The sequence below is a fragment of the Oncorhynchus masou genome, chromosome 21, assembly GCF_036934945.1.
Source record: "Oncorhynchus masou masou isolate Uvic2021 chromosome 21, UVic_Omas_1.1, whole genome shotgun sequence".
NCBI classification, from domain to species: Eukaryota; Metazoa; Chordata; class Actinopteri; order Salmoniformes; family Salmonidae; genus Oncorhynchus; species Oncorhynchus masou.
Window position 1 is genome coordinate 29956037 of NC_088232.1, and position 14697 is coordinate 29970733.

Consider the following 14697-nt stretch of genomic DNA (forward strand, 5'->3'; position numbering starts at 1 on the left):
ATCTCTGTTGATTGGCTAGGTTAAAATATTGGCAAGGTCATCCATCTCCAGAGGCAATGTTATATATCAGACCAAATAATACCCCTTCCATGAGGGTTGCACTAACGTTATATATCAGACCAAATAATACCCCTTCCATGAAGGTTGAAAAGGCCCTTTTCATCTGTCTATTCAATATTTAATACAGATCACACTGTGCAAAATCTTCCTTTGCATATGCCTGTGTACTAGTCAGCATGCCTATGATGTTATGCATGAAAACAGCAGTGGGGGGTAGTGAGTCATTGAGGGCCTAACTTTCCCTGTTTTCCTAAATTCATCACATCTGGACCACAATATGGCAACGCTATAATGCATTCATGTTTTGATGATATAAAAAAGACCACGTTGCATGAGAATCCAGTGCGTGTTCTAGTTTGCCATATACAGGATTTGCAGTTACTGTAGTTTTTTTTTTAATGGAAGTAACCTGGCCTTGCAAGATTGGCTAGATATTTAGAGGCAGTGAGACCACAGAGGTGCATCTTGCGTGAACAAATACACACAGAGTGCAAATGATACCGTGGCATTCTATTGGGTGTACGAAAATGTTTTACATAATGACCAAACCGGCTCCGCGCCTGCATGTTGAGTTTGTCTATCCCCACCAGACAGATCAGGACACGCAGGTTGAAATATCAAACATTTATTTGGGGACAGGTCAAAACACATGAAATATTCATGGGAATTTAACTAGCTAGCTTGCTGTTGCAAGGTAATTTGTCCTGGGATATAAATATTGGGTTGTTATTGTAGCTGAAAGGTTATTTTTGTTGCTGGATCTTTGTAGAATTTGGACAAATTGAGTCACAAAATTGTGTGTTCTGTACTCCAACAATTAATCCACAGATGATAAAAAGGGGAAACCTAGTTAGTTTCTAGTAATCTCTCCTCGTTCAGTCTTCTGTGTATTTTATATGGTGGTTGGAATCCAACTTCAAGGTCACCCATGTGGGTATATGCTCTTAAAAACGAATGAGGAGATGGGAGAGGCAGGACTTGCAGCGCAGACGTTCGAACAGTTTGGATGAAATTATTGAATAACGTGTACATTTTATTTTGCAATACTCACGCACACAAGGCGGGCGGTGTGGTCAACATGTTATGGGCCTAAGTAAAGACTGTAAAAATGTGTTACATTTTAATGTGGCATGACATTTTCATCTGATTGTCAAGAAATCCCTTAAAAAGTAGGCTACCTGCGCACGTTCGTCCACTAATTCCAGCATCCAAACAGTGCCCTATGCACCCGCCATTTGATGAATGGAAAGAGACATCTGTTACAAACACTACATTTGCCGCTTGTCATTAGGCCTACACAGTGGTGTGTATTCATGGAAGCCATGCTTCCCCCTAAATGTTAACAATAAAACAAACCTATGAAATAATTTCTGTATTTTTAATAATTTTCCTTCAATTCGCAAGTGGCTGAATGTATCTGATGCTGCCTGACCAAAAAGACATGGCATACTCCTTTTGGCCAGACGGCATCAGATACATTGGCTACACATACTGAGACAGAGGGGCGCTGTTTCACTCACTCTGATGCTTTCTCGGGAGAGACTGATGCATCTTTCTGTCGGTGCACGTCTCTTCAAATTATCAATATTTTTTTATAGAAAGTCCCCAAAGTTGGACTTTTTGGTGCCTTTAGGGGAACTCCTGTCTCATTCTGTAATACACACAGATACAGATGCAGACACACACACACACACACAACCAGAAGCATAATGCCCTAAAGCTTGTTTAAGAGAAGATGCAAGTGTCCTAACGCCCTGCCAAATGTTGCTTATGATTTGATCATGTCTCAGCTTATCCTGCTCGTCATTGTCCTCATGAGGCTGTCCTAAAAGGGTCATGGTAACCATGTAAACTGAACTTCGGTAATGTTACACAGGCCATAAAAACAAACTAAAACATTTTTTTCAATGCAATAATACTTAGGTCATTGTAATGAGTGTTACATAGCCTATATGTCCGAAGGCTTAATTTGAAGACCCCACAATTGTCACATGGTTTCACTTGCTTGCACACACACTGCCCACTGTGTGGAATAAAGGCGATTACATCCAAATGAAGCTCCATAACTCATCTACACGGATTCCCTCTAGCTGTGGACCGTTATCACATGGTGACGTTTGTGTTATAGCCATGCCCCTACAGGAGATGGCAGCCTGTCTGATTATTAATGAGAGTGGCACTACAGCGCATGGCCCTACTAACTGGTCTAATGGCATTACTCTTTTGCTTAGTCGCTTGAGATTTATCTTTGACCTTAGATCTCGAGGAGAATGTAGATTGACTTGTAAAGATGCTAGTACAGAATGGTGTATACTATTAAGTTCAAGTTAATTCTCCCACGCATCATGTTTTCGCAAACAGCACTATATTGGAGACAAACTAAGACACTTTGAGTTAGTATTGTTAAATGAGAGTGAAGCTTTTATTGGGTTGGTGAGATGTCAGTTATTTTATTTGAATTTCTTACCATCTCAAACAAAAGATTTGTATGATTTGTGTTCTCTCTTACACACACACAAACACCCACACACACACATTCCCGGTCGCACATGCTTGCTTGTACACATGTTACCAAGCAGAAAAACACACATGCTTGCTGACAAACACACCAGGACACTCAAACACACTCTCTCTCACACACACACACACATACACTCCTTTATACATGAGAGCACATATAGAGCACGAGAGAAAATTGTACAGTAATTTCACACAATAGAGTTCAGTACATTTCATTATCCCTTGGAAGCTTGAGGGAAGCCAGTTGTTAAGGCTTCCATTTCACTATGGCCGTCCAAAGAAAACATGTGTCCCATCTGTTTCTGTATGTGAGAGTCTGCTGAGTGGAAAGACAATTTTATTTTTCACCAGTCCATAGAATTCCATTCCGCCTGAAAACAACGACAGTAACAGCAACAAAACCAAACTTGCAGGACATTTTCTGCATTGAATTCACAGATTGTCATCATAAATGCTGGAATGTCTGACTACTACCTACTTTGAGTATGTATTTAGAGCGTCATAAAAGTCAGTCTGTGTTGTTGACCGCAGTTTCATTTCTTAATCTTCTCTAAAAAAAAAGTACAAGTTTATTCGTTTTAAATTCTACACACTAGTTATAAGTTAAGTTAAACCCTGTGAAAATATTGAGATTCTTGTTAAAGGCACAATATTCAGCCATGAGGAGAGAGCACACTGCTACTTATTGTGTCATGTAGAAGCCTATCTGGTTTAGCTTTTTTTGGTAAGCCCTGATAACACAAGCAGTTCAGATGTCTACTTGGAATCCACCCACTATTATAATAATAAAGTAGTTACATCAAAGTAGTCATTGGCCATTTTGATAGCTAAGCAAAGCAATAGTCATGGGCAAAACCATTTTAGCCATGGAAAAGTACATTGATATATTTGTAGAGGGAAACGCTACCATTGTTTATTCAGAAAAAAAATGTTATTTTAGTTCCAAATGTGAGAAAAATGTCATCATCTGAGGACTGTAGAAATGGACTAGCCAGATTTTGATGAGAGAACACTGCAGGATGTTATCAGTGTGTAAATCAAAGTTAGGATCACATAGAATGCTGCGTTGCCAGGTGAGGTTACAAATTATGTAATGAGTCCAACCTACGCTAATTTAATTTAAACCACACAACCTACTTATATAAGCTTACTAAATGCACCTATTATGACACTAATTGCTGCCCTTTAATGCTACATAATTACACCTTTACAACTAGGCTATAGCTACTTATCCTGTTTGTTGTGTTGAACTAATATAATAGACATTCTAGCACAGCTTTTTCTACAATCGCAATGAAACCAGCAATGAAACAAGTAGGAATTACAGGGAATTGTTCAGGTTCATACAAGTATTCATCAGTCTTGAGTAGTATAACAGAGGAGTCAAGAAATCCATTGAAATCCAAATAACTCCAGACCATCGCGCCTGTTTTTTTAATGCACTAAAGCAATGAGGTCAATAGATTTCCATGCCAAATCTTATAGGTGTAGAACACCTATTGCTATTCTATGCCAGTATTTTCACAGGGGTCAAGGTGTTTATGAGTGGAATTTAGTATAATGCTAATGTTAACGTTAGTAAATCTACTTCAAGTGTTTGCCATTTAACAAATAACTTTTTGAATAGCTGAGCTGCACTTTAGAATACTATACTTTGTGCAAATATGCTATACAGTACTGTGTATTTGAAAAGATGTTGTCTTGGCTGCACTTGGCTCAACCATCTACAGCATGTATTATCAGGGCTTGCATGTTTTGATGTGGTTTCGAAAGCGTGGTGACATCATAAGTCATTCTTTACCTGATTTCTTTTAAAGAAAATTACATTTTACATGCTCACAGACGCTGTGAGAATAGATACAAATTTCGTTTTTTGAGATTAGTCTATTTCCAATTCACTTCTGTCCTGTACTTACGCTAAATGCAATGCTTGTTGTTCAAAAGCACACAGTAGAATGATTATAATACAGGTAGGCTCAACTATGGAGGCTTTGCTAAGCTTTTTATACAAATGAAAGAAAACAGGCTTTGTTTTACAGTGCAAAAAGCTGGTAAGTGCACATGCACCTAGCATAAACCAACAAAATCATGTCACACATTAAGAACATGCAAGGTAGCATCTTCTTCAACTCGCTGAATACCGCCTTAGTCACAAGGTGGGGACTCAACACAATGAGAACTGCCTTAATCATGGTATGGAGAGTTAATACTTCATTGAGGATGAACTTAGTCATAGCATGTTGTTAAACCAAATGAGGACTACCTTATTCACAGAGATGGAGTTCAACCAAACAAGGACTACCTAAACCACAGGATGAAGTTTAAATAAGCAAGGATTTACTTCAATCACAAGATAGGGTTTAACCAAGAGAAAATTGTCTGTTATTACCCACAGTTTTTGCACTGGGCTTTTTTTCTCTTTAGAAGCAAATAAAAGTTGTGTTACAGTCCGCATGCAGAGGATGAGAGGAAATAAGTTGAGAACAGGATTTCCAATAAATAAAATTCAGTTGCAGCCTAAGAGTAACAATGAAGTCACCAAAGTCTATTTTTGGCACAAAGTTCAGATTTACAAATGCAGGCTTCACCGAGTCTTTAATTCTGTACTAATTTTCACTATTTCTATTTTTTACGGATGAATACAGCAAAAAGGTGAGAGAATTTATTAAATAAAATTTATATTTTTTATATATATATATATATATATTTATATAATATATTAAAATGTATTTACATTGAAAAGACATCCGCTTCGCATCGCATTCCTCAAACAGAAGTCATATAAATGGGGCTGAATTTAACGCCCCTCTCTTTTACCCTCGCTGTACAAGAACCTAGCTAGCTAAACAAACCTCTAGTGAGAATAGCCATGTCCCTTAGTGGACGTAGTACATCCAGTAGACCAGGTTGAAGAAGGTAAAGGCGATGGGGAAGATGACGCGGGACCACTTGTCTATGGCGTTGACATCCGTCAGGTCTGGGATCTTGACTTTGAGCTGCGACGCCCTCCTCCTCAAACGACTCTTCTTGTGGCCGACAGGCCGGTCGAGGGCCGGTCGACCATACAGGTCTCGGCTGGCCATGGGCTTGCGGTACTGTATGCTGGCGCTGTCGTAGGAGAACATGGTGGCCCGTGGGTCGTTGAGAGCCCCTATCATCTCGGCCCCGGTCATCCCGGCCATGCCACCCATCCCACCCATCTCGTTACGGATCTCCAGATTGGTCAGGAGGATGTTGCCATGGGCGTCCACCTGGGGAGGGAGATGGGAACAGGAAGAGAGGTCACAATATATTACAGAACACAACAGACCATGAGCTTTGAGCATTTGAAGTTTGGAAAACATTTAAGCTCATAATGCCAATTCTAATCTCTTTCGTCTATTTTAATATGCCAGAGACGCGAGATTACTCCCAATCCCTACCTGCACTTTGTTACTCTCCAGACGGCTCTTGTTTTCATTATTGGTTTTAGCTGCTTTCTCTGCCACCTTTTTCTGTAAGTGAGGCCCCCGACCGAAGAAGATGTAGTTAACAAACGCGTACTCCAGCAGGGCCAGGAAGACAAACACGAAGCAGCCCATCAGGTAGATGTCTATAGCCTTGACATAGGGGATTTTGGGTAAAGTCTCTCTCAAGTGGGTGTTGATGGTGGTCATGGTCAGCACAGTGGTTATACCTGGTGGAGGAAGAGAAATGAAGGAAAGGCTCAGGGTCAGGGTTAGTTTAGGTTTCAGATGAGGGCACTTCAACTCCTATACAGGGTGTGGAGGCTTTTGTCTTTCAAGACACATGCCCTAAGTAATGGGAGACTTCTGAGTACCACCATATACAGTGCATTCGGAAAGTATTCAGACCCCTTGACTTTTCCCACATTTTGTTACATTACAGCCTTATTCTAAAATGGATTCAATAGTTTTTTTCCCTCATCCATGTACACACAATACCCCATAATGACAAAGCAAAAATATTTTTTTGCAAATGTATTAAAAATAAAAACCGGAAATATCACATTTACGTAAGTATTCAGACAGGCCCTTTACTCAGTACTTTGAAGCACCTTTGGCAGCGATTACAGCTTTGACTCTTCTTGGATATGATGCTACAAGCTTGGAACACCTGTATTTGGGGAGTTTTTCCCATTCTTCTCTGCGATTTTAAAAATATTAAAATAAAATGTAACCTTTTTAACTAGGCAAGTCAGTTAAGGATTTACAATGATGGCCTACCGGGAACCGTGGGTTAACTGCCTTGTTCAGGAGCAGAATGACAGATTTAAGAATGGCAGATCTTCTCAAGCTCTGTCAGGTTGAATTGCTGCACCACCATTTTCAGGTCTCTCTAGAAATGTTCGATCGGGTTCAAGTGCGAGCTTTGGCTGGGCCACTCAAGGACATTCAGAGACTTGTCCCGAAGCCACTCATGCGTTGTCTTGGCTATGTGCTTAGGGTCATTGTCCTGTTGGAAGGTGAACCTTCACCCCAGTCTAAGGTCCTGAACACTCTGGAGCAGGTTTTAATCAAGGATCTCTCTGTACTTTGCTCCGTTCACCTTTCCTTCATTCCTGACTAGTCACCCAGTCCCTGCAGCTGAAAAACATCCCCACAGCATGATGCTGCCACCACCATGCTTCACCGTTGGGATGGTGCCAAGTTTCCTCCAGACGTGACGCTTGGCATTCAGGCCTAAGAGTACAATCTTAGTTTCATTAGACCAGAGAACCTTGTTTCTCATGGTCTGAGAGTCGAGGTGCTTTTTGGCAAACTCCAAGCGGGCTGTCATGTGCCTTTTACTGAGGAGTGGCTTCCGTCTGGCCACTCTACCATAAATGCCTGATTGGCGGAGTGCTGCAGAGATGGTTGACCTTCTGGAAGGTTCACCCATTTCCACAGAGGAACTCTGGAGCTCTGTCAGAGTGACCATTGGGTTCTTGGTCACCTCCCTGACCAAGGCCATTCTCCCCCTATTGCTCAGTTTGGCCGGGCGGTCAGCTCTTGGAAGAGTCTCGGTGGTTCCAAACTTCTTCCATTTATGAATGATGGAGGCCACTTGGCTTGGTTTTTGCTCAGACATGCACTGTCAACTGTGGGACCTTATATAGACAGATGTGTGCCTTTCTAAATCATGTCCAATCAATTTAATTTACCACAGGTGGACTCCAAGTTGTAGAAACATCTCAAGGATAATCAATGGAAAGAGAATGCACCTGAGCTCAATTTCAAGTATCATAGCGAAGGGTCTGAATATGTATGTAAATAAGGTATCTGTCGAATAACCTGTTTTTGCCTTGTCATTATGGGTTATTGGGTGTATATTGATGAGGAACAAAAGATGTGTATCCATTTTTTAATAAGGCTGTAATGTAACAAAATGTGGAAAAAGTAAAGGGGCCGGAATACTTTCCGAATGTACTGGGGGAAAGGATGTGGAAATGCCCCCTGCATGACTTGAAGATCCCTTCACCCCAATAACGCAACCCAGTCCAAAGCTGCATTTTAAATGCATTGACTTCTGGATGGGGTACAAGCTCAGAATGCTAATAAACCACTCATATTATTGGCTTTGTATTAAACCAAATTGTGTGAATAAGGGGAAAATTATAAACTGTTTGGATCTGAAGGTGGTTCATACCATTATGTTACCTACGTTGACCTGATACATACATACCTTATAAAATTTACCTGTGAAAATGTCAGATGACTGTGGCCATCAGTGCCCGTCACATGCATGACACCTCTGAGGTCCAGGTGAAAACACTGGACAAGCATAGATCCAGAACATCAGAGCAGTGTGATATTCTATTCTAGTGCGACAGTCCTCAGAAGAGCAATACACAGGTAGATAGTGCCTTGGTGTGAAGTTGTCACTCAGCCACAACGTTACATTCACTGTGACACAGAGACTCTTGAGAGCCTGAGTTGACAAGAACAAGCTGACCTAACTCAACATGGCTCAGTACACAGGCATTCCAATCCCTCATACACTTCACCTCATATCAGTCAACTGCTCACTTCATACAAACAGATGGATGCAAAATAGTGCCCTGCATTAGCTAATTGTACTGGGATCACAAGATTCAAGATCACACTTTGCGTGGGATTTTTTTTGTTGTACAATGGTCGACACAAAATTGTTACATTAAAATAACATGAGTTTCATGTCATTATCAGTATACAAGACTTAGGTTTGTAAGACTTTAGTATACAAAACTATGTACACCAATGTAGGCTACATGTATGAACTGTATAAAATGATGTACAGTATATTACTCACTTAGGCGTGAGACTCATAAAGGAAAAGACACGCTCCCATAATACTCAGCCATGCATAATCAGTTCCACATTAGATACAGCGCCGTGAAAAAGTATTTGCCCCCTTTCTGATTTTCTCTACTTTTGTATATTTTTGATTCTGAATGTTATGAGATCTCCAACCAAAACCTAACATTAGATAAAGGGAACCTGAGTTTACAAAAAATGAATAATGTATACTTATGTAATTAACAAAGTTATGCAACACCCAATTCCCTTGTGTGAAAACGTGACTGTCCCCTAACAATAGCTGGTTGTGTCACCTTTAGCTGCAATAACTGGTTGTGTCACCTTTAGCTGCAATAACTGGTTGTGTCACCTTTAGCTGCAATAACTGGTTGTGTCACCTTTAGCTGCAATAACTGGTTGTGTCACCATTAGCTGCAATAACTGGTTGTGCCACCTTTAGCTGCAATAACTGGTTGTGTCACCTTTAGCTGCAATAACTGGTTGTGTCACCTTTAGCTGCAATAACTGGTTGTGTCACCTTTAGCTGCAATAACTGGTTGTGTCACCTTTAGCTGCAATAACTGGTTGTGCCACCTTTAGCTGCAATAACTGGTTGTGTCACCTTTAGCTGCAATACCTGGTTGTGCCACCTTTAGCTGCAATAACTGGTTGTGTCACCTTTAGCTGCAATAACTGGTTGTGCCACCTTTAGCTGCAATAACTGGTTGTGTCACCTTTAGCTGCAATAACTGGTTGTGCCACCTTTAGCTGCAATAACTGGTTGTGTCACCTTTAGCTGCAATAACTGGTTGTGCCACCTTTAGCTGCAATAACTGGTTGTGTCACCTTTAGCTGCAATAACTGGTTGTGCCACCTTTAGCTGCAATAACTGGTTGTGCCACCTTTAGCTGCAATAACTGGTTGTGCCACCTTTAGCTGCAATAACTGGTTGTGCCACCTTTAGCTGCAATAACTGGTTGTGCCACCTTTAGCTGCAATAACTGGTTGTGCCACCTTTAGCTGCAATAACTGGTTGTGCCACCTTTAGCTGCAATAACTGGTTGTGCCACCTTTAGCTGCAATAACTGGTTGTGCCACCTTTAGCTGCAATAACTGGTTGTGCCACCTTTAGCTGAAATAACTGGTTGTGCCACCTTTAGCTCAAATAACTGGTTGTGCCACCTTTAGCTGCAATTACTGGTTGTGCCACCTTTAGCTGCAATAACTGGTTGTGTCACCTTTAGCTGCAATAACTGGTTGTGTCACCTTTAGCTGCAATAACTGGTTGTGTCACCTTTAGCTGCAATAACTGGTTGTGTCACCTTTAGCTGCAATAACTGGTTGTGTCACCTTTAGCTGCAATAACTGGTTGTGTCACCTTTAGCTGCAATAACTGGTTGTGTCACCTTTAGCTGCAATAACTGGTTGTGTCACCTTTAGCTGCAATAACTGGTTGTGTCACCTTTAGCTGCAATAACTGGTTGTGTCACCTTTAGCTGCAATAACTGGTTGTGTCACCATTAGCTGCAATAACTGGTTGTGCCACCTTTAGCTGCAATAACTGGTTGTGTCACCTTTAGCTGCAATAACTGGTTGTGTCACCTTTAGCTGCAATAACTGGTTGTGTCACCTTTAGCTGCAATAACTGGTTGTGTCACCATTAGCTGCAATAACTGGTTGTGCCACCTTTAGCTGCAATAACTGGTTGTGTCACCTTTAGCTGCAATAACTGGTTGTGTCACCTTTAGCTGCAATAACTGGTTGTGTCACCTTTAGCTGCAATAACTGGTTGTGTCACCTTTAGCTGCAATAACTGGTTGTGCCACCTTTAGCTGCAATAACTGGTTGTGTCACCTTTAGCTGCAATACCTGGTTGTGCCACCTTTAGCTGCAATAACTGGTTGTGTCACCTTTAGCTGCAATAACTGGTTGTGCCACCTTTAGCTGCAATAACTGGTTGTGTCACCTTTAGCTGCAATAACTGGTTGTGCCACCTTTAGCTGCAATAACTGGTTGTGTCACCTTTAGCTGCAATAACTGGTTGTGCCACCTTTAGCTGCAATAACTGGTTGTGTCACCTTTAGCTGCAATAACTGGTTGTGCCACCTTTAGCTGCAATAACTGGTTGTGCCACCTTTAGCTGCAATAACTGGTTGTGCCACCTTTAGCTGCAATAACTGGTTGTGCCACCTTTAGCTGCAATAACTGGTTGTGCCACCTTTAGCTGCAATAACTGGTTGTGCCACCTTTAGCTGCAATAACTGGTTGTGCCACCTTTAGCTGCAATAACTGGTTGTGCCACCTTTAGCTGCAATAACTGGTTGTGCCACCTTTAGCTGCAATAACTGGTTGTGCCACCTTTAGCTGAAATAACTGGTTGTGCCACCTTTAGCTCAAATAACTGGTTGTGCCACCTTTAGCTGCAATTACTGGTTGTGCCACCTTTAGCTGCAATAACTGGTTGTGTCACCTTTAGCTGCAATAACTGGTTGTGTCACCTTTAGCTGCAATAACTGGTTGTGTCACCTTTAGCTGCAATAACTGGTTGTGTCACCTTTAGCTGCAATAACTGGTTGTGTCACCTTTAGCTGCAATAACTGGTTGTGTCACCTTTAGCTGCAATAACTGGTTGTGTCACCTTTAGCTGCAATAACTGGTTGTGTCACCTTTAGCTGCAATAACTGGTTGTGTCACCTTTAGCTGCAATAACTGGTTGTGTCACCTTTAGCTGCAATAACTGGTTGTGTCACCATTAGCTGCAATAACTGGTTGTGCCACCTTTAGCTGCAATAACTGGTTGTGTCACCTTTAGCTGCAATAACTGGTTGTGTCACCTTTAGCTGCAATAACTGGTTGTGTCACCTTTAGCTGCAATAACTGGTTGTGTCACCTTTAGCTGCAATAACTGGTTGTGCCACCTTTAGCTGCAATAACTGGTTGTGTCACCTTTAGCTGCAATAACTGGTTGTGCCACCTTTAGCTGCAATAACTGGTTGTGTCACCTTTAGCTGCAATACCTGGTTGTGCCACCTTTAGCTGCAATAACTGGTTGTGTCACCTTTAGCTGCAATAACTGGTTGTGCCACCTTTAGCTGCAATAACTGGTTGTGTCACCTTTAGCTGCAATAACTGGTTGTGTCACCTTTAGCTGCAATAACTGGTTGTGCCACCTTTAGCTGCAATAACTGGTTGTGCCACCTTTAGCTGCAATAACTGGTTGTGCCACCTTTAGCTGCAATAACTGCAACCAAATGCTTCCTGTAGTTGTTGATCACTCTCTCACATCGCTGCAGAGGAATTTTGGCCCACTCTTGCATACAAAACTGGTTTAACTCAGCGACATTTGTGGGTTTTTATGCATGAACTGCTGGTTTCAAGCATCTTAATTGGGATTAGGTCTGGACTTTGAACAGGCCATTCCAAAATTTTGTTTTGTAGCTTTTTAACCATTTTCATGTAGACTTTTGTGTGTTTTGGATCATTGTCTTGCTCCATGACCCAGCTACGCTTCAGTTTCAGCTCACAGACAGATGGCCTGACATTCTCCTGTATAAATCTCTGATACAGAGCAGAATTCATGGTTACTTCTATTAAGGCAAGTCATCCAGGTCCTGAGGCAGCAAAGCATCCCAAACTATCACACTACCACCACCACCATGCTTGACCGTTGATATGAGGTTCTTACTGTGGAATGCAGTGTTTGGTTTTTGCCAAATATAACGAGACCCATCTCGCCCAAAAAGTTGACTGAAGTTAGCCAAAAAGCACCTGAAAGCACCTTAATGATCATCAAGACTCTTGGAAAAGGTTTATATGGACAGATGAGTAAAAAGTATAACTTTTTGGACAACATGGGTCCCATTATGCCTGGCAAAAACCAAACACTGCATTACACAGTAAGAACCATATACCAACGGTCAAGCATGGTGGCGATAGTGTGATAGTTTTGGTTCATGCTTGAAAACCCACTGAGTTAAAATAGTTAAACATGGAAGAGTGGGACAAAATTCCTCCACAGCGATGTGAGAGACTGATCAACAACTACAGGAAGTGTTTGGTTGTAGTCATTGCAGCTAAAGGTGACAAAGCCAGTTATTGAGTGTAAGGGGGGCATTAGGTGTTGCATAACATTTGTTTATGATAAACATTTAATAAGTATGTAATTGTTGTGTTATTTGTTCACTCAGGTTCCCTTTATCTAATATTAGGTTTTGGTTGAAGATCTAATAACATTCTGTATCAAAAATATGCAAAAGTAGAGAACATTTGAAATACTTTTTCACAGCACTTTAGTTCGTAGACAAGATTCTACATTTTTGCACGTACAGTACCAGACAAAAGTTTGGACACACCTACTCATTCAAGGGTTTTTCTTTCAAAGCTGTAATCAAGACAGTGTGGCTACTTTGAAGAATCTCAAATATAAAATATATTTTGATATGTTTAACACTTTTTTGGTTACTACATGATTCCATATGTGTTATTTCATAGTTTTGATGTCTTCACTATTATTCTACAATTTAGAAAATAGTTAAAATAAAGAAACACTTGTAAAGCACACCCCCAAGCGTGCCATCATCTTGATAACAGTAAGCCTGCCAGACCGCACATTATAAACAGCAGGCATTAAAGGTGACCGAAGAGTGTGAAATACTTGGAAAATGTGACCACATTTCAGGCATTTGACCATTCAAAGCAAATGCAGTGTCTGTATATGCCGTATGTGTTTTCTTTAAACCCAGTAGCCTGTATTAGTGGATACGTCCCAATCAGAAAAAAATTGAACACAACTGGAGCCACAATTTTTGTACCAGGAACAAGGACCGGAAGCAGCGTTATGGTATTTAGCCAAAGAGTACAGGAGCAGTAGTCGCTCTAGCTAGCTTAATAACTGTGGCGTTAAATATTTACACTTTTACAGTTAGTTAGTTAGCAACTGTTTCTTCACTAGCTACAGTAACGCTCCCTCATAATGCCTCCCAAAATGTTGTTTACTGATTCTCTAGTTCTCTGCTTGTTCCAGAGAAGGTCTGATGAGTTTGCTTTTGTACATTTCAGCTCTCACCTTAAACTCAGGTCATATCCCTGATGCACACCAATGAGTCAGTAGCTAGTCAGGGGTGTTTTTTGTAAGGGTACAAACTGCCTCAGGGGTAGGACAACCATGAATGTGAGGCCACAAGGACACACTCTGCTGAGGGGTGTGTGTGTTTGTGTGCACACTCAGGGATGACTGTGAGAATTTCAGGATTAATCTCTGACCTCCATGTTTTGGGTGTAAGGAAACTCATATTCCCATGGGTCGGTGGATGGGGTAAAATAATCACTGTGTTTTAGAGGATGAATACTGTACCTTTGGGGCTGTGTGTGTCATTCAGACTGTGATACATCTTCAGACTGTGATGCATACCGCCTTGGGGGCAGTGTGTAAGTAGAAGTTCTGCCTAGGGGGTAGTGTGTTAGTGTACACTCTGCCTAAGGGGGCTGTGTGTGTGTAAGTATACACTCTACGCTACCTAAGTGGCTATGTGCAAAGGTACACTCTAACGAGAGGGATGTGTACTATATGCCCATAGGGAGCAGTGTACAATTATACACTGCCTTGGGTACTGCGTGGAGAGACATTCTATGCTCTGCTGTGTATAGGGGCGCCTTCTGCCTGCAACACAAGCCTACAAAGACAACGACCTAACCCCCCCCGGACAGCCCATAGAATAACCCTAAGACAAAGACCTAAACCCCCAACATGGACAACTCATAGAATAACCCAAAGACACCGACCTAAACAACCCCCACATGGACAACCCATAGAATAACCCAAAGACAACGACCTAAACAACCCCCACATGGACAACCCATA

General features: G+C 41.4%; 1 protein-coding gene across 1 annotated transcript in view; it reads right to left on the reverse strand.

Moving 5' to 3' along the window:
- Nucleotides 1–2454: 2454 nt before the first annotated feature.
- LOC135508088 (gamma-aminobutyric acid receptor subunit beta-1-like) overlaps nucleotides 2455–14697 on the reverse strand; it is a 60499-nt gene continuing 48256 nt past the window's right edge. The window contains exons 8-9 of the mRNA XM_064928028.1: nucleotides 6003–6256; nucleotides 2455–5831 (exon numbers count right to left, since the gene is read on the reverse strand). Of these exons, the coding sequence (XP_064784100.1) occupies nucleotides 5457–5831; nucleotides 6003–6256 (629 nt within the window). The 3' untranslated portion in view covers nucleotides 2455–5456. The remainder of the gene's footprint in view (nucleotides 5832–6002; nucleotides 6257–14697) is intronic.